This window comes from Medicago truncatula, chromosome 4 (genome assembly GCF_003473485.1).
Source record: "Medicago truncatula cultivar Jemalong A17 chromosome 4, MtrunA17r5.0-ANR, whole genome shotgun sequence".
In the NCBI taxonomy this organism is placed as follows: Eukaryota; Viridiplantae; Streptophyta; class Magnoliopsida; order Fabales; family Fabaceae; genus Medicago; species Medicago truncatula.
In genome coordinates this window covers 47933989-47955090 of record NC_053045.1, presented here as the reverse complement: position 1 = coordinate 47955090, position 21102 = coordinate 47933989, and the positions used below count along the sequence as shown (strand labels likewise).

General features: G+C 34.6%; 3 protein-coding genes across 10 annotated transcripts; 2 read left to right on the top strand and 1 right to left on the bottom strand.

Moving 5' to 3' along the window:
• The first annotated feature begins 1277 nt into the window (after positions 1-1277).
• Positions 1278-7231, top strand: LOC11416450 (telomere repeat-binding factor 2). Of its 6 annotated transcripts, none has more exons than XM_024781927.2 (7): positions 1278-1530; positions 3751-3998; positions 4121-4386; positions 5018-5105; positions 5409-5492; positions 6216-6580; positions 6808-7218. In XM_024781927.2, exons 2-6 carry the CDS (start codon positions 3849-3851, stop codon positions 6570-6572), a joined length of 945 nt encoding a protein of 314 aa, XP_024637695.1. In that variant the 5' UTR covers positions 1278-1530; positions 3751-3848; the 3' UTR covers positions 6573-6580; positions 6808-7218. The 6 variants fall into 6 exon arrangements, with proteins under 6 accessions (XP_024637695.1, XP_024637696.1, XP_024637694.1 ...); XM_024781926.2 differs by lacking the exon at positions 1278-1530 and adding an exon at positions 1968-2127; XM_013602050.3 differs by lacking the exon at positions 1278-1530 and adding an exon at positions 1969-2127 and having other exon boundaries at positions 6216-6568; positions 6808-7231.
• Positions 7232-7699: 468 nt separating this feature from the next.
• LOC11426176 (pentatricopeptide repeat-containing protein At5g67570, chloroplastic) lies at positions 7700-12848 on the bottom strand. Of its 2 annotated transcripts, none has more exons than XM_003608483.4 (9): positions 12157-12848; positions 11690-11881; positions 11190-11271; positions 10908-11096; positions 10695-10808; positions 10176-10269; positions 9937-10094; positions 9186-9590; positions 7700-8700 (listed from the first exon to the last, which is right to left on the bottom strand). In XM_003608483.4, the coding sequence occupies exons 1-9, from the start codon at positions 12744-12746 to the stop codon at positions 7891-7893; spliced, it is 2634 nt and encodes an 877-aa protein (XP_003608531.1). In that variant the 5' UTR covers positions 12747-12848; the 3' UTR covers positions 7700-7890. The 2 variants fall into 2 exon arrangements, with proteins under 2 accessions (XP_003608531.1, XP_039689776.1); XM_039833842.1 differs by having other exon boundaries at positions 12180-12317.
• Positions 12849-14415: 1567 nt separating this feature from the next.
• Positions 14416-17063, top strand: LOC11409307 (uncharacterized). 2 transcript variants are annotated; one of them, XM_003608482.4, is made up of 3 exons: positions 14416-14594; positions 14705-15270; positions 16045-17063. In XM_003608482.4, exons 2-3 carry the CDS (start codon positions 14722-14724, stop codon positions 16891-16893), a joined length of 1398 nt encoding a protein of 465 aa, XP_003608530.1. In that variant the 5' UTR covers positions 14416-14594; positions 14705-14721; the 3' UTR covers positions 16894-17063. The 2 variants fall into 2 exon arrangements, with proteins under 2 accessions (XP_003608530.1, XP_039688494.1); XM_039832560.1 differs by lacking the exon at positions 14416-14594 and having other exon boundaries at positions 14603-15270.
• Positions 17064-21102: the final 4039 nt, after the last annotated feature.

Sequence of the window (21102 nt, the reverse complement as noted above, 5' to 3'; positions counted from 1 at the left end):
AATTACAAAAAGGGATTAATGCCATGACCAACAAACTTCGAGCCATTACAACTAAAAATGCTTGGTCACTAACCGCCTTATCTAAAGATAAAGTTGTGATTGGTTGCAAATGGGAGTATCGTATCAAACATAAAGTTAATGGCACTATAGAACGCTTTAAAACATTCCTTATGGTCAAAGACTACACTCGACAAGAAGGGGTAAACTCTCTTGATACCTTCTCACTTGTTGCTAAAATAACTATTGTATGTCTTTTACTTTCCATTGTAGTTGCTAAAGGAAGGATTCTTCAACAATTGGATGGAGTTGGCATCAGGTCTCATGCCTACCTCTTCTAATCAAGCATGTTGTCTCAACAAACCCCCTTTTGGTCTATGTCAAGCAAGTAGGCAATGGTTTATTAAATTGTCTTCTGCAATTATCATTATTGGATACCATCATTCAGAATATGATCACTCCTTGTTAATCAAATCATCTTCTCATTCCTTCACTATTCTGCTAGTTTACGTAGACGACATTGTTCTCACAATGAACTCCACATAAATCAATGTTATTAAAAGTCTTTTCTATTCATCCTTTTGCATCAAAGACGTAGGTAATCTCAAGTTTTTCCTTGGTCTTAAAGGTTCTCGTACCAACAAAAGAATTCACTTATGCCTATGTAAACATGCCTTAGGCATCACGGCCTCTAAATCTTTCCCCACTGATTGCGACCTCACTTGCAAAATTGGTCGTCTAACGCCCCCATCGAAAGTCACTATGATATCTTTGTATTTTGGTCACTTCATCGCCAACCAGTTTAAGATCTAATGTATTTGCTAGTGTTTTTATCGTTGTGTTTCTTTGCTTTTGTTTTGCTGTTATTTTTAGTTTATTTCAAGTTTGTAATACCCTAACTTTGTTCATTTTTTTATATTAATCTATTTTGTTCTCTTATAAAAATTGATAAATAATAACACTCATTAGATTTCAGTCATAAAATAAATAACATTCATTGGATTAATTTTATTATACAAGTCTCTTGTTTTGATTCAACTTAAGTACAATAAAAATACAAGATTTTGGATTACAAGCTCAAGGTCACAAATTAAAATTCAAAATACTCTGTTTCTTGTATTAATAATAATCTCATGATAAAACAGAGTTATAATATAAAAATAAAAATGACAAAAATAGGAAAGATATAAAATGAAAACAAAATACAGAAAAACTGTCTCACTAGTTGAGAAAGAAAAAACAAAGATAAAAAACTATGGCAAAGTATATGCATCGTATCCTTCCTCTTGACTCTTGAGGGCTCCTCCCAATTTATCTTTTTTCAATTGCTCTTTTCTTTTCCCTTTTTGAGCCGTTGTACCTTTGCTCATTGCTCTACATTTTCTGAAAATCACCAACTTTGCATTTTTGTCCTCTTCCTCCTAGCTACTTTATACTAATTTTTGGGTATAAATATATGAGACAAAATCAGAATAATGGAGACGAATTTTTTTGCTACCTGAATCACTGAAAAAAAAAAGAAAGTGGATAGAGGTAAGCTTCTCAATATTCATCATGTGTTGCTACTTGTTACTCTTATCACAGTTTCATCGTTACATTTTTGTAGCTCTCTAGCACTTGTTCCTTTGTCTTTCTTCTCTGATAGTAGACTATGTTATGTGTGTGTATGTTTCATCGTTTGCAATCAATTTTTTTTCCTGCTTATTTATCAATTTATCATCAATTTACTAAGTTGTAATTTTATACGAGTAACTAACAAGAGATCTATATCTATGAAATATATCAGTTGATAAAGACAAATCATTATTATATGTAAGTGTCGGTGTTTAAAATCCGAACACACGTTTATTCATTTTAAAAAGTGAATCCTATCCGATAAATTATTTGACCAAATAAGAGATATTAGAGGGCATTCTTGCAATTTGGATAAATTATATTCGGAATAAATGACAAGGGTATAGAATATTTTCAGAGGTTAAGTTGATAAAACAAAATGAAGACACACAATTGGGTTGAATAGAACACATTCTTTCTCTTTCTCTGCCGTTTTGCAAATTCATTCGGATTTTTCGATTTCTGTTCCTCAAATGCTTCAACTTTTCGCAATTCTCTTCATCGCCCAGTGATTAGGTACACACCTAACCGATTCTTCTATAATTTTTTGACCCTTTCGTTTTCCCTCAAAGAAAGTTTCAATTTTTGCCTTTTTTTTTTGTTGGTTAGAAGTATAATCTGTTCTTTCTCTTCCCACTTGAATGCATGTGGCTGGTTTTGTTGTTTTGAATGTGTTTCTGATTTTCTAACTCAATGTTGTTTTTTTCTTAATGGGTGAGCTTAAAGGGAAAAGCTTTTCATTTTTCAATGCAATTTTTGTTTGATTGATTTATGAAATTTAAAAATGAGAAATTAAAATCCCTAACGTTTGCATTTTGATGCAATGCATAATTGTAGGTTTTTCCAGGTTGTGTTCAAATTTCTACCTTTATTTTCATAAAGGGCTAATTGCATTTTTCAATACTGATTGTAAAAATGTTCTATATGCATATTACAATGTTATAACTTAGGTTACTCTTTGCCAGCCAAATATTACAAATTATTGGTTGCTTGAATCTGTGGAGTTGTTATGTAAGGGTGTGTTTGCGAGTTGGTTTTTGGAGGGTTTTGAAGGGGGAGGGCTATGTCTATATTTTCATACATATTTGATATAGACGTAGCCCTCCAAACCCCTGCCCTCTAAAAACCTCCAAAACCAAAAACCAACTCTCAAACATAGGATATAGATATAGAATGGTGATTATTTAGATTGATGGTTAAAAGTTGTTATAGTCTTATAGAAGTTAGTTAGCTGGGATTGTTATAGGGTTGTTACTCCCTTTGTCCAGTAATAAGTGACTCTTTTGTAAAAAAAATATTGTCCTAAAATAACTGACCCATTTCAGTTCTCAATGCAATATTAATTACTTTTTTTTCAATTATAACTCTAATTAATACTACTGTCATCACTCCCAATTTAATATATTCTTTTTTGCATCTATGATAATGGTAAATGCACCAATACTTGACAAAAACATTCAAAACCATTTTTCTCTCTCATTCACTTAGTATACATTTTTCTTAATATGTGTGAAATGACCAAATGGGTCACTTAATTTAGGAAGGAGGGAGTAGTTAGTTGGTTAGTTGAGGTTGTTATAGGACTATTTGTATAAATAGGAGAAACAATGTAGAGTTGATCATTATTGAATATTGTAAACAGTGTGAATCGAGTAGTAACTCTATTGTGAAGGGGAATCCCTTGAAGGAGAGATTTATCTCCCTATTCTTTCCTATTTTTTCTTAATAAAAGTGTTCTTTCTTAGGAATCCAATTCTTGGGTTCCTAACATCTTCTCTTCTCTTGTTTTTACATTTATGAAGCACCAACACAACACCGACGCGGCGACACCTATACTCTGAGAAATAGAAGTAATTGAAAGTAACAACATGTGTTCGTATTGCACATGTTAGACACCAGATACACCTTCAATCTGACGTGTTGGTGCTATATCGGTTAACATTGGGTTGGGTTGTTGGTGGATGTGATTGAAGTGAATTTGGAACTAAGGTCAATGTTTGGGATGAGTAATATTTACTTAATTATATTTATTGGTTATTATAAACATAGAAGAGTCACATTTTGACTTTTTCTTTTCTTTTCATTTTGATGTTTATTGTTGGTCAACTACTAATTGTAAAGTTTTTTTTTAATGCAAAGATGCACATATAGAGAAGGGGAGTACTGAAATTCCAAGCTTTCCTCAACCCTAGAAGCAAAGATTAAACTGTCACAAAAAAACTGTCGGATTTCCTTCCATGGGTGCTCCTAAGCAGAAATGGACTGCAGAAGAAGAAGCAGCACTGAAAGCTGGAGTAGTCAAACACGGGGCTGGAAAATGGCGCACAATACTTATGGATCCCGAGTTCAGTTCCATTTTGCGTACGCGTTCGAATGTAGATCTCAAGGTAAGTCTTTTCAACACAGCCTAGTAGAAATACATAAAGATAGATAATTTTTCTTTGATCAAATTGATAAAGCTATTGCATACTTTTGGTGAACTAATTTGTATGCTTTGAATTGTGAACAGGATAAATGGAGGAATATAAATGTCACAGCAATATGGGGATCCCGGCAGAAGGCAAAACTTGCCCTTAAAAACAGTCCCCCAGCCCCCAAAACTGACAATAACCAATTGGCCTTGGGTAAAGTAGTTCAACGTGAAGACTTTCTCGATATTAAGCCCCTGACAATTTCTGGTGGAACATTTCAATCTCCTAAGCCCCTAACAATTTGTAGTGGAACATTGCAATCTCCTAATTCAAAAGAACAAGTATCAAGGTTCAAGAACTTTCAGTTAAATACATCTGCCATTATTATCTAGTAAAAAGAAATTATCTCCATGATTGTGGTGCTTGGTTTGTGATTTTGATCTTGAATAACATCTAAAGATTGCAGAGTGTAAATGTTACACCCCTTATGAGTAATAAGGTCTAGTATTGCATAAATTTGTGTGCTAGTTTACCAAATTTTCACAAATGAATCGATAAATAGCCTAATTTGAATCTGAATTTTTTGTTATTTTCTATGTGAGTTATCTTGTGATCCTTCATTTTATAGTACCTTTGTGAGGTATCTGGCGATTCTTCATTTTTTGTAGTACCTCATAGCAGTTTTGCTGTAAGCATGTTGAAGATATAAGGGGACAAAAGGTTTATTAATTGTTACCTATAAAGAGTAAGGGAAGGAAAAAAAAAAGAAAGAATAGAAAGATCATAGACCTTGTTAACTGTGCAATGGTTCATTGCGTTTGAATGAAGTTATATGACTCATACTTTTATTTATTTACTTATTTTTAATTATATCTGGAGATTCTCTGTCTACGTGCACTCCTTGTATGCTTGTGATAAGAAAATACCACAATTTAATACATGCTAAGCTGCATCTTAATCTTGACATATGTCACTTTATGTCTTAATGATGGCAGGTTGGGAGATAATAATGTATTAGAGGCTATTGTCAATATGAAGGAGCCAAAGGGTTCTGACAAGGCTGCCATTGCTTCTTACATAGAGGTATTTCTATATCGCGTTGTGTGTGTGTGTTTAAGCTTTTATGTGCAGTCTCACTTGGCAATTAACAACCTGTTATTTCCCCCTCTTTACAATGGTACACCGAAAAAAGCATAATGCAATCAGTCATAGCATCATACCATGCATTTGCTGCATATCTTATCTTTAAAAGTTACCTGTGATTTAGGCTTGGAGCATTAGTGTATAGTCAATTCAGCCACTATTAGCAATACAATGCTTGTTTACATACTTAACCCCGTCGTTGCATTGAAAGTAATTCTGAAACTTTTCATTTCATCTCTATAGGAAAAATATCAGTGTCCACCAAATCTTAGAAAGTTATTGTCAGCAAAATTGCAGCAGATGGTGACAAGTGGCAAAATAGTTCAGGTAATTTTATAATCAGTTGGATGTGTGGTAAATTAGAAATACAACATTAGAGAGAGAGAGAGAGAATTGGGGTAGCACCTATCGTAAAAAAGATGGTAGAAACTTGGCTTATGTGGTTTGGGCATGCCGAGAGAAGACTTGTATATTCTATAGTAGTAGATCAGATGAAGGGTAGTCAAATCACTAGAGGCAAATAAAGACTTAGAAAAACTATAAGAAAAACTGTTAAGAAAGATCTAGAGATCAATGAGTTGGATAGGGATATGATATATGATAGAACATTACGGCGTCGTTTGATCCATGTAGCCGACCCCACTTAGTGGAATAAAACTTGTTTGCTGTTGTGATTGTCATTGTTACATTAAGCTCTATGTGTAAACCTTTGTAATAGACATGGTCAATGATCTGGATAATATTTGAAGGCCTTAAAGACTAAAGTGTTTCATCTATGACAGAATTACTATAATAAATCATTTGATCTTGCTGGAAGTAATCAACAGAAAATGGTTGACAATGATAAATAAATTGGTTATAACAACATGTTTAGACGCGTTTTTCGTCAAAAAAATTAAGATACGTGTTTCCTTTTGCAGTAGTAACGTGATATCAGCATTTTCTTTAGCAAGAGAAATAAGTTTTATTTGAATTAATAGATTGTCCCAACTAATAAACAAAATTCGGTATGTGATAAGTTTATCATGGCAATGACATATACGTTGACAGGAAAAGCATAAGTACAAAATTATGCCAAGTTCAGCAGTCTCTGAGAAAAGAGGAAGCTCTTCTCTGATGCTTGTGGAAGCGAGGTCCAAAGATTCTCCGGAGGTGGAGAAGATGTGTGATGTCAACATCCTTTCAAAATCCCAAATTGAGGCAGAGCTATCAAAAGTGAGGGGGATGTCAGCTCAAGAGGCGGCTGCTGCAGCTGCAAAAGCAGTTGCAGAGGCAGAAGTTGCCATTGCACAGGCCGAAGCAGCAGCTAGGGAGGCGGAGATTGCAGAAGCTGAAGCTGAGGCCGCTCAAGTCTTTGCAAAAGCTGCGATGAAGGCACTCAAATGCAAAATGCTTCATATTTGGTAGCTTCCTCAGTCAGTCGCTTTATTAGAATCTTGACATGCTTATATATTTTGCTTTTGTTCCCGTTACTGGATTAGATTTTGATCTGTAGGTGGCCACTGATTTTTCTGCAAGTGATTAGTTTAGTTTTATTAATTAGTGCTGTTTTTTTATTTTTTATTTATTTTTTGATGCTATGTAGTAGTAGTTTCTATTAGTTCTTTTGATTAAGATTATTCAGTGTTTGTGAATTGTGCAGATGTCGTGGATTTTCGCTTGTTGATCATTGGCCAAGCTGGCTTGAGATAATGGTTCTGCTGCTGCGCCTACTGCCAATTCTTTTTGTAGATGTACATAACTTTCGACTTGTAAATCTGGAATATGCGGAACGATTCATGAAACATTTTATCAGGAGTTAGCGATAGCTTTTATTTTACCTTTTCCTTTTTATTATTTTAAAAGAAGACAACGAGGGAACACTACAAAGTACCAAGGAAGACCGATGCAATGGAACGCTATTAATCGTTCTAATGAGAGATAGCAATTTTTCATTAGTCCTTCAATTGCAATTTCGATTGGCACATGCGGCCATGTTTACATTGCTTGTTCTAAGATATTGTTACATAACTCTTGCTACACAATATATTGACTTGCTTTTGAGATTTGTCAAGGTTATGTTTACAATTACACACATACCAAAGCTCATTTTGTCTTTTGCCGAGATGTATGTGCACAGATAAAGTTTAGAGGCATTTGCTTGGTACAATTTTATAAAATGGTCAGTACTTTATGAACAAGTTAGATATTGATGCAATTTAGGAAAACCTTTAGACCAATAGTAATTTTTTTAACAGTTGTGTATATGATTACAATAGAGGAAGAATCGTTGTTCAGGGAAGAGGATTTGAGTATTGTTATGTAAACTTTGTTTGATTTTGCCTGTGTTGTAAATATACACAGCGCTCTAGCTAACATTAATCACCCCACATATCTGTGAAGGCACACATGATTTTGCAAATAAAATCCTAATAATGAAAAATCCATGTTTTGTTTGGAAACACATCCAAGCAGAAAAAAATATGTTTTGTTTGGATTACATGGATTATACTTGAATATCTTCCGGGCAAAAAATTATGAGATGCAGAGAAAAATTACTAAAATAATATGCTTTTTAACATTTTGACCTTGAGTAAAAGAAATCATTTTGAACTTTACACGTTTTAGTTGAGTCCTCCTTATCCAATCACTTACAATACAACATTATTGCAGATATCAAAATAAGCTCGTCCATGTAATTTCCTTGTTCAGCTAGCATATTTCAAACTAAAACAACTTGCAATGACTAGCCACAATCAATTTCAGAGTGTAACAAACTCTTATCCTCCTCTCTCATTTCCTTCCACGCTTCCAATATTTGATATGCTGAAGGCTTATCAATCACTTCTTTATCACCATCATCATCGTCTTCATAACTTTCATCATCTGATAGCTCATCCTCTGAATCATCTGAAGACTTGTCAAGTGTCAAACGATCAAGAAATTCCGGTCTATCAACACAAAAACTTGATTTATCTTCAATAACACGGTTTTGTGGCCTGCAAACCACCACATCATTATTGTTTACTCTGTCGACTTGATCATCGTTAAATGTGAACATATCAGGTTCAGCTTGATCACCACCAAAAAGAATATCATTCCCAGATTCAGCACCTTCAATCATCATTCTCCCTGAAAAATTTGGCGCTTTTCCATTTTCACCACCATTAATTGTCTCATTCAGACAATCAACATTTTCACTTCTAAAAGGGATGATACTTGAGATGTTTCTCGATGAACCTAATCCACATAGATCATGCAATGACCTTGATAAATTCGAGATGGTTGCTTCTGATACAACATTACAGTTACCAAGATCATCCAACAACCGCTTCAGATTTTCATGATTGATTCTGTCTTCGTTTTCTTTAAACAGCTCTGTCCATTGCTTTTCTGTTACTCGGTATGGCGCATGAGCCATGGTGCTGAGTAAGATGATGGCTCGTTCGTAATTATGTTGAGCTATAGCTTGAATCACCAATTCAAAAAAGAAAAGATGGTGAGGGATTTCTCCAGCTTCAAGAACCATGTCAAATGCATGCTCCAGTAAATGCAACTGCATTGAAACCATAACATGCCGTCAAATTCAATATTTAGAAAATAGATGTATTAAGTTAAAAAGTAAAGGGTGTTTTTGTGGTACCGTGGCCACCAGTAACAACTAACAAGTAAGAAAACACAGTTGGATTAAACTGATTCTGAAAATCATCCAACAATTGAGAAATCTAAAAGATAAGGCAAGAACTAATGCAAAGGTTTCTATCAAGATCACAAGCACAAGTCTAAATAAATTTGCGTTTGTGCTGGACTAAGCATACGAGCTTTATACATACACTTGGAAACAGTACAAAATAATGATCAAAATTGCACTATCACCAAATAATAGATTGTCTTTTTTCATCACTAGTGTGTTGACAGATGAAATGTATGCACGCGTGTAAGCATAGTTTGGATGTAACAATTTTTATAGGATATAATACTATGAGCAGAAATATAAAATAAACACTGAGACCTTATATAAATAACAAGTATATTATCTACCTTGCCAGCCCTTGAAGCTTTAACAAGTAATGGCAAGTGTTTATTTTGATCCAAATGATAACCCGAAAGAATCATCTCTTTGTACACATGCTCAAAGTATTCCCACTGGTGTCCACGGGAAGACGCTTCCAACATCAAGTTATATGTGTATGCATCTGGTCGTAAATCTGACTTTGCAACCTTAACTTCCTCGAATAAAACTTTAGCCGTAGAAAACATGTCATTCTGGCTGTAAACTTTCAGCATGGTATTTACGGTCCCTACATTAGGAGCACAGTGATCTTGCATATATTCAAATATACATATGCAATCATCAATGTGCCCACCATCCATGGATGACCTAATCATGCCGGTGAAAGTAACCTCCAAAGGTTTAGCATGAGGAAGTCTTTTTATCTTCTCAACCTGCCACCATATTTCAAGGAAAAATATACATTTTAATAAGGGCTTACACATAGCTACACGCTCATTTAACCACATTAGTGCAAAAATAAATAGTAAATCACTAAATACACCCCTAAAATATTTGGCAATGTATATATTCTTCCCCAAGAAACTACAAATGCCGGCCACTTTAGTCCTCCTCAAGGTCTAACATGTCATTTGTCTATGTCTTAATGTAGCCAACATCAATGGTTCCTTAGGGAACAAGGGCAGATTCTAGCCTTAAAAGTTCTAGGGAAGTAACGAGTCCGCCATCAGATTTTTCAGGTCAAATTTGGGCATTCAATTAAAAAAGTAAGAAAAGTGCCTCCAGAGTAGCATCTTGCCATCTCCCACAGTTGCAAAGGCAACATGCTAGCTCATAATAAACACTGGCTGTTCCCATAACGCCTCTTCTTTCCATGTCCCTGACAGCTTTCACAGCTTCATCAACTTTACCTTCCTTCCAGAAAGTTCTTACCATCACTGAGGAAGAGATAAAGTATATATTAGGCCATCAGATGCCAAATATCAGTTGCAAATGGTATGAAAGATTTAAAACACCACCTTTGTATGTAAGGGCTTCTGGAACTTCCCCATTTCTCTGCATCTTTTCAAATAACTCATGGACAAGGTCGTAGTTGCCCGATTGCAGCATTACCTTATAACAAGCATCACCTGTAAGACTTGAATACAAGCATGCTTTAAAGGTAATAAAATATGGAGGTAACAGCCTTTTCTAGTTTCCTTCAAGAATCAATTTTTCCGTTCATACATAAAGACTCAAATAGAATAAAACTTAAAATAAGCTCATCAATTAGTAAATAAAATGAAAATCTTAGCCGCCATTCAAGCATGGTTATCCTATTCAGTATATAATGCTATCATAGAGAGCAGATAGCATTGATCACATTTTGAAGAAAGTATTACCATAGCAAATCAGTCAAATAGATCTTTCGAGACAGTTTCCCCAAAAACAGCTTATATTCTACCACCTTTTATTTTTTGTTAGCGACACAAAGTTATATAAATCTAATTTTTTCAAGATAAATTACTCAGCGTCAGATGTGGTAATTGTGCAATTACCTCCATTGCAAGTCCATAAGTTGCTCCGTTAGGTTTCAGGCTACTTTTCCTCATTTGCTGAAAAACCCATGACACACCTTTCCACTGCTTTGATGGAACACAAGCATTAAGTACCTAATAGTAATTGAAGAAAATCAATACTTTAATCAGTCTGCAAAATTGCATTCATTAGAAAGTTATTATTATATGAAAGATATTTAGTTGCTTTCTCACGGCATTATATATAACCACATCAGGTTCAAGAGTTGGATCCCAGTTCTTGCGATACATATATTTTAACGTTTCAGGTTTCTGCCTCATGCATTCCACGATATTCAGCAATTCTTTCAGAAGACCAGCTTGACCAAGTGTAACAGCAATGCTGTGATATGCAGCCATATCAGGATATACACGAATATTTCCCTGAACAAGTTGAAAGTAAATCAACCCAGCGACATACAAAAATTAAAGACAAGTCCAACACATGGAAAAACAAACTAAGCACTTGATTCTTACAAGCATCATATTGAAAATTTGAAGGGCTTCCTTCGGCCTTCTTGCCTTCCCAAGAACTGCAAGAAGTTTTGTGTAAACAAACCTACAAATTCATTATTAATTTCATCATAAGATAGAGCCAAATATGCAAAGCACTAAGCATCTAAAAACAACAAAAATGCCAATCATTAAGACATAATTTTTTTTATTGAAAAAATTTAGTGTGAGAGGACGGTGTCCTAGTCCAACGTAGGGAAGACCTTATGACTCAAGAGCACTCACAAAGGGATTTACATTTACCTCCCTCCAAGAAGACACTACAACATAATTATGATTCATGTAGACTAATTTATGATTTGAAATATTATCTGATCATGTTAATCCTTCATATATATATATTTTTTTAAATCTTAAATATATACCAAAATATAAACATAGCTCTCCAAAACCCTCCCATCCGAAATCCTCAGTCTGAAATCTAAAATACCCTAAACATAATTTATGTTTCAGAAACAAATCACCTGCTTTGAAACTTTCTGTGATCCTTGGAATTGTACACCCATTGAACCACAGATAGAGCTTGCTTCCAACAACGTTTAACACCAAGCATTTCAATAATCATCATCAACTGACCCTCCGTGAAAGACAATCCAGACAGCTTCATCAACCTCGAAAATTTCCAATCCTTAGCCCTAATTTCCTTATCACACAACCTACAAAAAAACCAAAAAAACCCTCCATAACTTGCACAAAAAAAAAAATCAATCAAGTTTAATTTTCGTAAACTAACATTGTAAAATTATTTTACACATGCACTCAATGATGTGTTTCCATGTCAATTAATGAATATGATACTCATGTTTTTTCAACCACATTAAATGATATGACAATACGTCATTGGATGAATGTGTAAAATAATTTTACACCAACAATGCATTCTAACTAACTCCCAAAAGAATTGACAGCAAATGAAAAACAGAACACAAACCTATCAACAAGAAACCTCACAACCTGAACCTCACTTCGCTTACTCGTCTTTTTCCTTTTCCCATTGTTATTTTCATCGAACCAAACCTCGTTAATTTCAATATCATCCTCAAAAACCCATTTCAATTCATCCATTTTTCTCTCACGAAACATTTCCTTCAACTCAATCAAACTCTCCCTCTTAAGTTTCTCTCCTCTGTGCTCATAATTCACCTTAATTCTCTCCAAAAAATCAACTTTTTCAACCCCTTCCCATGGCTTCCCAATCAAACACAAACCTTTATTCCCTCCTTGATTTTCCTCCAAATTTTGTGTAAATTGTTTGTACTCATGTTTGAGTTCCTGAAAGTGTTGTTCCTCCTCTAACGTTTGTTTTTGAGATTTAGAGAGTGGTGGGTTTAGTTGGTTTTGTCGATTGAGTTTGCGGTTGTGTTTTTGGATTTGTTTCTTGCGGAGAGTGTGAATGATTTTAGGTGTAGGAGTGACACCTTTTTGAATAAGGCTGCGTCGAATTTTGTCGGTGTCTGGTTGGAATTGTGATAAGGGACGAAGTGGGAGTATGTGTCCCTGTATCATGTGCAGAGCTTCCATGGCCAAAGAGCCGCGAAAGAGAGGAATTCGGTTATGCCATGGTTGGTTCCAAGATAATAAAATAAGCTGTTTAGTAAAAGATACAGGATTACTCAAAGTTTATAGCTCACAAATCATGATTTAGAAGCCATCTACAACGCAGCATCCCATTTGGGTACTTAAACGGATCCCGACCGTACATTCGTTCTATAATTAATACTCTCCTCTGTTTTGAAATAAATGTTTTTTTAGCAAAAAAAAAAAAATTGTTTTAAAATGAATGTTACTTTCAGTTTCCAATGCAATAACAACTTCTTTTTTTTCAATTGTACCCTTCAATTAATACTATGTTACACTGCTTTAAAAATATTATTTTTTTCTTTAATATAAAACAAATCAATAGTTAATTAGGATAATTTTGTAAAATTGCTATGACATTTGACTACTTTATTCCATTCCTTAATATGTGTGTAATGGACTAAAACGACACTCATTTTGAAACGGATGGACTATTTGATAAGCATCCAATCTCTCCAACTCAGCACCTCAAAATAATTATTAATTGGATCCCAACGATAACTCTATATCATTAAATTTTAACAATAATTTATATACCCATTCATAATTATATAATTTTAAAATATTAAAGTAATTTAAAAAAAATATTAAAGTAATTTACTTATAAATTATTAAAAAAACAAACATTAAAATAGGAGAGGAAAAATTTAATTATAAAAATAAAAAATAATTATAAATTAGAAAAATATTGAAGTAATTTAATTATAATTTTAAAATATTGAAGTATACTTGACCAAAATAAAATAAAATATTGAAGTATTAATTGTACACATGAGACCCATGAGTAATAGGAGAGAGAAGGTGCCTATACAAACATCCATCTTTATAAGTACCATATTTATTGATATTATAATGGAGGTGTCTATTTAACATGATGCTAAATAGGGGAAGGACCCCATTGTAGATGGTCTTACACTTAATTCATAAAGTTTCATAAAATTAACTATTGAAGTATAATGGAGAATTGAGATAAAAAAAAATGATAATTTATAAACTTTAAGTTATAAACTATTTGAATTAGCTTATAAAAACAACTATAATATAGGTATGATAATGTGGAGGGGTGGAGATGAGTTTTACTTTTCTCGTCTTTGTCCCCGACTCTCATATGCTCATTACATATTCATACTGAACATGTATAAGAAATTGAATCTTATTTCCATCCTCGACGGATTCAGGTATCTCCCCACACATCTCCGTCCCTACGGTCAATAATATTTTTATAAAAAAAGAAGTTTTTTCCAACTTTGGGGGCAATGTTGTATTGCATTTGCTCACTTTTACATATCCTCAACCTCGATCAAATGATTTATTTGCTCCTTCAAATATCAAAGACATATTTTACAACATGACAATTATCAAACTAAATAACATGCATATCAACCTTTGACAAAATGGCATCTTAACATATAGCCAAAATATCAATTTTCATTCGGAACATGTTTGAGTATGAATTCTGATTAATATCTATATCTCAGTTATGCATCTTGTATCAGTGTTTTAAAATCAGAGAAAGCTCAAACTTATACCAAAACTCAATCAAAGTAGTAAATACCCACGGACACGAATATTGCGCTCATGCCCTCAAAAATGTGCAACTAAGTGAGTCTAAGGAAAGTTCAGCAGATTCGATAGTAGTAAAAGACGAAAGGGTCCCTTCATAAGGACATTACTTTTATTTCATTACAAAGTGAATGTCATCAAACCCGAGGGCAGATCAATCCGCAATCCAAATTGCAACCATAGTTGACTACCCCACCAACTCATTCATTCTCTCCAATATAGTTCCAGGTGAGTGTGTCTTCTAATGATTATTTCATTTTTCAATCAAGTATACGCTACACATATAGCTTTGCTTACATTCATTACTTACAATTTTCATCATTATTTTGAACATATAGAGTAGAGCTTGAGAAAAATGAGGATGAAGAATCTATACAAGAAACCAATTACTAATTTACGTTGCAGTAGTTGGAGTAGATATTGTTCTATATCACTTGTAATATTATGGACCTTGTTAATCTTAGGATGCATACTTTTGCTTCATCTATATTCCAATAATAACACCTCCTTGAATATCATTCATCCTCCTCCTCTTCCTTCTCATTTCCATCAACTCCAACATGTTGAAAAGGAGAACTTCCAAATCCCCCCACCAAACAAAAAGAGGTCACCTCAAAGCAAATCAATAACACCATTGGTTGATGAATTCTTGGATCAAGATTCATCACTTAGACATGTTTTCTTTCCTCATAAAACAATTGATCCAATGAAGACTATAGGGAAAGGAAAGAATGATAGTTATAATTACTACTACCCTGGGAAAATTTGGTTGGATACTGATGGAAATCCTATTCAAGCTCATGGAGGGTGCATTCTATATGATGAAAATTCAAGTACTTATTATTGGTATGGTGAATATAAAGATGGCCCTACTTACCTTCATAATAACAAAGGACCTGCTCGGGTAAGTCACTTTCATTAACTGAACAATGAATGATTTGTTGTTTTAACTGTATTAAGTAAGTTTTTGTCGAAATTGACTTATTTGAACTTATCTGTTGACATAAGTACTAGTCAGCCTACTCGAGAGAACTCATGGAAATAGCCATGACATGTCTATAAGCTTTTTAATCTTACTTATTTTTATAAGCTCTTCAGGATAGTTTATGAAAATTCCTTATAACTTACATTTTACCTTTTGTTACAGAAATAGGTTATACATAAGCTCTTATGATAAATGGTTATAGCGCAAGTGCTTAATTAAGTTGTTTATTCAATCAGGGCTAAGTATCCATTCCTACCAGTTGGCTGTAGGAGTCTAATAGCTTTTTCCCATATTAAATGTTCTTTTCATCCAAGTCAAAGTTTCTCATTGTTGAATCTTTTACTAAGCAATAATATGTTTTCTATATAAGAAAAAATCCACTAGAATATAGATGCACAATTTTATTTGTTATCTGCATTGAACCCTTCTGTGCCCCAAGCTAGCTATGATCTAGACATGTTTAATTCATCTTTTTACTATTCCTGATGAGATGCCTTAGTTATGCTTCTAATCCATTCCAATCGAGCAATTCCTATGTCTTGGCAGAGAAATTGTACTTGTTTCATATGACTAATGTGGTTCTTGAAATGAGAACATAAATTAGCAAATGTAAGAGTCATTTCAGGTTGTATCAAATGCAAATACTGTTTTGGCCAAAACTCTAGTATATATCTTACAATGTCTCCCCATTAGGTGGACATTATAGGAGTTGGTTGCTATTCTTCTAAGGATCTATGGACTTGGAAAAAAGAGGGCATTGCATTAGCAGCAGAGAAAACAGATAAAACACATGATCTACACAAGTCCAATGTGCTTGAGAGACCAAAAGTTATTTACAATGAAAAAACAAGAAAGTATGTGATGTGGATGCATATCGACAACGCCAATTACGCCAAAGCTACCGTTGGCATAGCATTCAGTGATACTCCTACCGGTCCATTCAAATACCTCGGGAGCCAAAGACCTCATCGATATCAAAGCAGGGACATGACACTTTTCAAAGATGAAGACAATGTTGCATATCTAATATACTCATCTGAAGAAAACAATGTAATGCACATTGGACCCTTGACTGAAGATTATCTCAATGTGACATCTGTTATGAAAAGAATTTTCGTCGGTCAGCGAAGAGAAGCGCCGGCTATGTTCAAACACAAGGGAACATATTACATGGTTACATCAGGTTGCACTGGATGGGCACCAAATGAAGCACTTGTTCATTCAGCTGAGACAATCTTAGGGACATGGGAAACAATTGGAAATCCATGTGTTGCTGGAAACAAAATGTTTAGAGTTTCGACTTTTCTTGCACAAAGTACTTTTGTGCTTCCATTAACTAGGTTTCCTGGTTTGTTTATCTTCATGGCGGATAGATGGAATCCAAGTGAGTTAAGAGATTCTAGATATGTTTGGTTGCCTTTAATTGTTGATGGACATGAAGATCAAGCATTTCAATATGGTTTTGATAACAAATTGTGGCCAAGAGTTTCTATCTATTGGCACAAAAAATGGAAACTGCCTTTGGGTTGGAACACATTCTAATGATGGGTTTTTGTTGTTGTACATTTGTTTAATTTGCAATTTCATCGAGGAAGCATAAATCCTTAAGAGGTGTATCCATGCAACAGTGTCGTCAGAAGAGACCTTATGGAAGATGTTTATAGATATGTACTTTTTAAAGTTTGAGTTTTTATTTTTTTTTTCGTTTCAAATTATTGAGTGGAAAATCACACATTAAGAATGGAGGAGAGGGATATTGCGATTCGAACTCGCCCCAACACATCAAATATCCTTATAACCTTTTACCATACGAGCTATACTTACGAGATAAAATTTTGAACTTTATATTAATACAAACATAAATGTCACAATTAATTAAATGATAGTATACACTGTAAAAAATTTACACACAATCAATCATATCCTACTATTATGCCACTTTGTTAAATTAGTTCATAAAACATCTAAACAGTTATCTAAGTGGTGAAATGTGATTGAATATACATGTGTCATGTAATCGTGGAGAACCGGATGTACATGTATTTCAATTATTTTTATTTTATCATTTTATTTATAGGCATTTTATCGTTGTTATTAACTTGGATGTTTCGAGTTTGTTCGCAGATTCATCCTTTATATTTTTAATGATGTTAAATATGTGATTATATTTGATATATTCTATTAATTTGAATAAATGATTATCGTTTTGTTTTTGTCAAAAAATACTCTCCCCCCACACAAACAATCCCCTGCGTCAGTAAGGTTTAAGTTGACTGTCCTCACATCTCTCTCCCAAACCACTTAACCAATCTAATCTTCATTTCCCTCACTACGCCAAAAATGACCTTAGATAACACATTTTTTTGGCCTTAAATATTTTTTTTAAGCGCTATTCCTACACTGTTATCAGTTTAGACATCACTTTTTAAAGTGAAAAACAGTGTTATGGACCCCTTTTCAACAACTCTTCCTTTGAAAAGCATTGTTATAGATAAACATTCGACACACTTTCATCATAACATAAGCGTCGTTTTATCCTTCCTTATAGACAACATTTTTTTGCTATGAAACACGGATTAGGCGTGTCTCGGTATCGGACATGTGTCGTGTTCGATATCGACATATATAATTACATAAAATTATGTGATTATATCAGATTATTAGTGGTGTCGGCATGTAAGCGTATGTGTTGTATTTGATGTCGTATCTGGTGTCTGTGTCCGTATTTGTACTTCATGGACCTTTTGTAAATAAGCGCTATCGCATATTATCTTTAGAAAACACTTTTTGTGAAAACACAGTGAAAATTATTCATTGAAATATGCCGAAGTGAATATAATATATTATAGGTTTAAATATACCTTTAGTCCTTGCACTTTCATCAGATTTTGGCATTGGTCCCTACATTTTTTTTGTTTGGAATTGGTCCCTGCACTTTGTAAAAATATTGGTATTGGTCCCTCTATTAACTTTCTGTTAAAAAAAACACAAAACTATTGGTATTGGTCCCTGCACTTTGTAAAAATATTGGTATTGGTCCTTGCATTTGTAAAAATATTGATATTGGTGCCACGTGGCGTGAAATGATTGGGCCACGTGACACTCTGTTGGTTTTGTGTTTTTTTTTTAACAGAAAGTTAACAGAGGGACCAATACCAATATTTTTACAAAGTGCAGGGACCAATGCCAATAAAAAAAATTGCAGGGACCAATGTCAAAATCTGATGAAAGTGCAGGGACCAATATGACACATTTAAACCTATATTATATATCAAATATTACTTACACATGAATAGAAAGCAAGTGAGCCACAAGTTGCGCCGCTTTCGATGGCAAAACCAATCCTTGTAAACACAACATTGATATATCTAGGAGACATGACATTCATGGATCTAGAAACCATAATGATCAAATACTTTCAAAATTGCATAAGCATAATTTTCAAGATTTATACAAGTTCTACGATGCTCTTGTATAAAAACAAAATCTGCAACTATAATATTCAAAAGTGTAGACCAGGAGAGGATAACATATTGCTCTTCCAACATGTCATTGTAGTTGATGTAACAATTTTCGTGTTTCTTCCCATCTGTGCCTCTATGCATGTCACATAGGAAAAGAAATGTAAATATTGTAAACATGGATTTTTTAAAACATCAAGGTTTCTAGCAACTTATCCTAAGGATCCGTATTTCTAGTTTGGATCAAAAAATAAAAAAATAAATTTTGAATGTAACCCGTTGAACTATTGTCTTCTGGCTTCTTTGTTGGATAAATTGATAGTAGATTGTGGATCGTTACATGTGTGGGAACTGGGAAATCAAAGGGGGAACTGCCTGAGAGATTGAGAGTAGTCAGTGGACTCCGTTGATGTTGATTATGATACTTCTAACAAATAAACAATTATTGCAAATTACTAACCAAAATGTAAGAGAAAAAAGAGCGAATCTTAAGCTTGAAGATTTAACTAACAATGTAAAAATCAAAGAGGACACCAAATTTGCAAGTCAATCAAGAAGTTCATGAGTTTTTTATGCTTTGACTTTTCACTCTACGTTACTTTACTACAAACCATTCTGTTGGAACACTAGTGTATAATGAAAAAACTTGGAGTATACTAGTGAGTTTGTGGAGCCTTTGGCATGTAAACATAAGGATGGAGAAACTAGTGTAAAGTGTGAATTGAAAATTTTATGTCCCACATCGGGTAGATCACACACTCTAGTAGAAATCCTCCTTATAAATTGAGAGCTCGGGAATAGTATTCTTCACTCCAAAACTGAGAATCGAATACTCTTCTCTGGTTTTCTCCCCTTCTCATCTCCCGCGATTTGTGTTGACGAATCGTTCTTTTCCTCCTCCTCTTTCTGTGGGCTTCGGAAAATTGTGGGCTTCGGAAGAGTGGTCTAAGAACCATATTGTGGGATTCGGAAGAGTGGTCTAAGAACCATATTGTGGGTTTCGGAAGAGTGGTCTAAGTACCATATCGAGGTGTCATTCTCGAGCGATTTCTGGCAGTGCAGCCTTTAATCGTACAGTAAGAATCTGGGCTGTTTTATCCTGGAGACGGCGCGGTTGCTAGTCTACCTTGCACAATTCAGGTAGTGCCGCGAAACGTCTTAAAGAGAGCGACCTGGTCGTGACTCATCCCGGTAATAGTTTCAAAAGCTTCATCGTATATTTTCAAATTACAAAGTTGACCCAGATAAACGGTAAGGCGGCAGACCCTACTGCTGCTGAGAAAGCTGAACCTGAGAAAGTTGACCCAGATAAACAGCTAGCCATTGCTCTATGAAAGGAAAATGACTACCTCTGTAAGAATTATATTCTTAATAGACTCACAGACCCTCTATATGATTATTATAGACTCTGTGATACTGCTAAACAACTATGGGAAGCACTTCAGAAGAAGTATGATACTGAAGAGGCTGGTGTTAAGAAATACGCCGTAAGCCGCTATCTGGATTTCAAAATGAGTGATGATAAGTCCGTTGAGGCACAATCACATGAGCTGCAACAAATTGCTCACGAGATCATAGCTGAAGGGATGGCACTTCCCGAACAATTCCAAATAGCTGTGATTATTGATAAGCTGCCTCCTGCCTGGAAGGACTTCAAGAGTCTTCTTAGACACAAAACTAAGGAGTTCTCTCTTGAAAGTCTGATCACTCGCCTTCGTATTGAAGAAGAAGCGAGAAAGCAGGAACAGAATGAAGAGGTGTTTGTTGTTTCTAACAACAACACTAAAAAGAAATTTGTAGGTGCTGTTCTGAAGCCTGCTGGCAAACCATTTAAGAATCAGAACCGCCCTATGAATAAGAATTCCAACAGGAATAAGACTGGGAACAATTCAAGACCCCAGATTCAACAGCCACCAAAGAATGATGCTGCTCCACCTTTCAACTGTTACAATTGTGGGCAAGCAGATCATATGGCACGCAAGTGCAGAAACAGAACCAACCGACCAGCACAGGCTCACATGGCTACTGATGCTGCACCTGATGAGCCCTACGTGGCTATGATTACTGAGATCAATATGATTGCAGGTTCTGATGGCTGGTGGGTGGACACTGGTGCTTCTCGCCATGTCTGCTATGATAGAGATATGTTCAAAACATATACTGCTTGTGATGATCAGAAGGTGTTGTTGGGAGACTCCCACTCCACTGATGTTGTTGGAATCGGAGATATAGAGCTGAAGTTCACCTCTGAAAAGACTCTGATACTGAAGGATGTGCTGCACACTCCTAA

Bases quoted from the DNA above. Each gene is read 5' to 3' on its own strand.
- LOC11416450 (XM_024781927.2), top strand. From the start codon at position 3,849: ATGGGTGCTCCTAAGCAGAAATGGACTGCAGAAGAAGAAGCAGCACTG. The intron at 5,106-5,408 runs GTATTTCTATAT...TCATCTCTATAG, and splicing joins CCATTGCTTCTTACATAGAG to GAAAAATATCAGTGTCCACC. The intron at 5,493-6,215 runs GTAATTTTATAA...ATACGTTGACAG, and splicing joins CAAGTGGCAAAATAGTTCAG to GAAAAGCATAAGTACAAAAT.
- LOC11426176 (XM_003608483.4), bottom strand. From the start codon at position 12,746: ATGGAAGCTCTGCACATGATACAGGGACACATACTCCCACTTCGTCCC. The intron at 11,097-11,189 runs GTAAGAATCAAG...CAACTTGTTCAG, and splicing joins AAATTTTCAATATGATGCTT to GGAAATATTCGTGTATATCC. The intron at 10,095-10,175 runs GTGGTGTTTTAA...TCTCTTCCTCAG, and splicing joins AGAAGCCCTTACATACAAAG to TGATGGTAAGAACTTTCTGG.
- LOC11409307 (XM_003608482.4), top strand. From the start codon at position 14,722: ATGAGGATGAAGAATCTATACAAGAAACCAATTACTAATTTACGTTGC. The intron at 15,271-16,044 runs GTAAGTCACTTT...TCTCCCCATTAG, and splicing joins ATAACAAAGGACCTGCTCGG to GTGGACATTATAGGAGTTGG.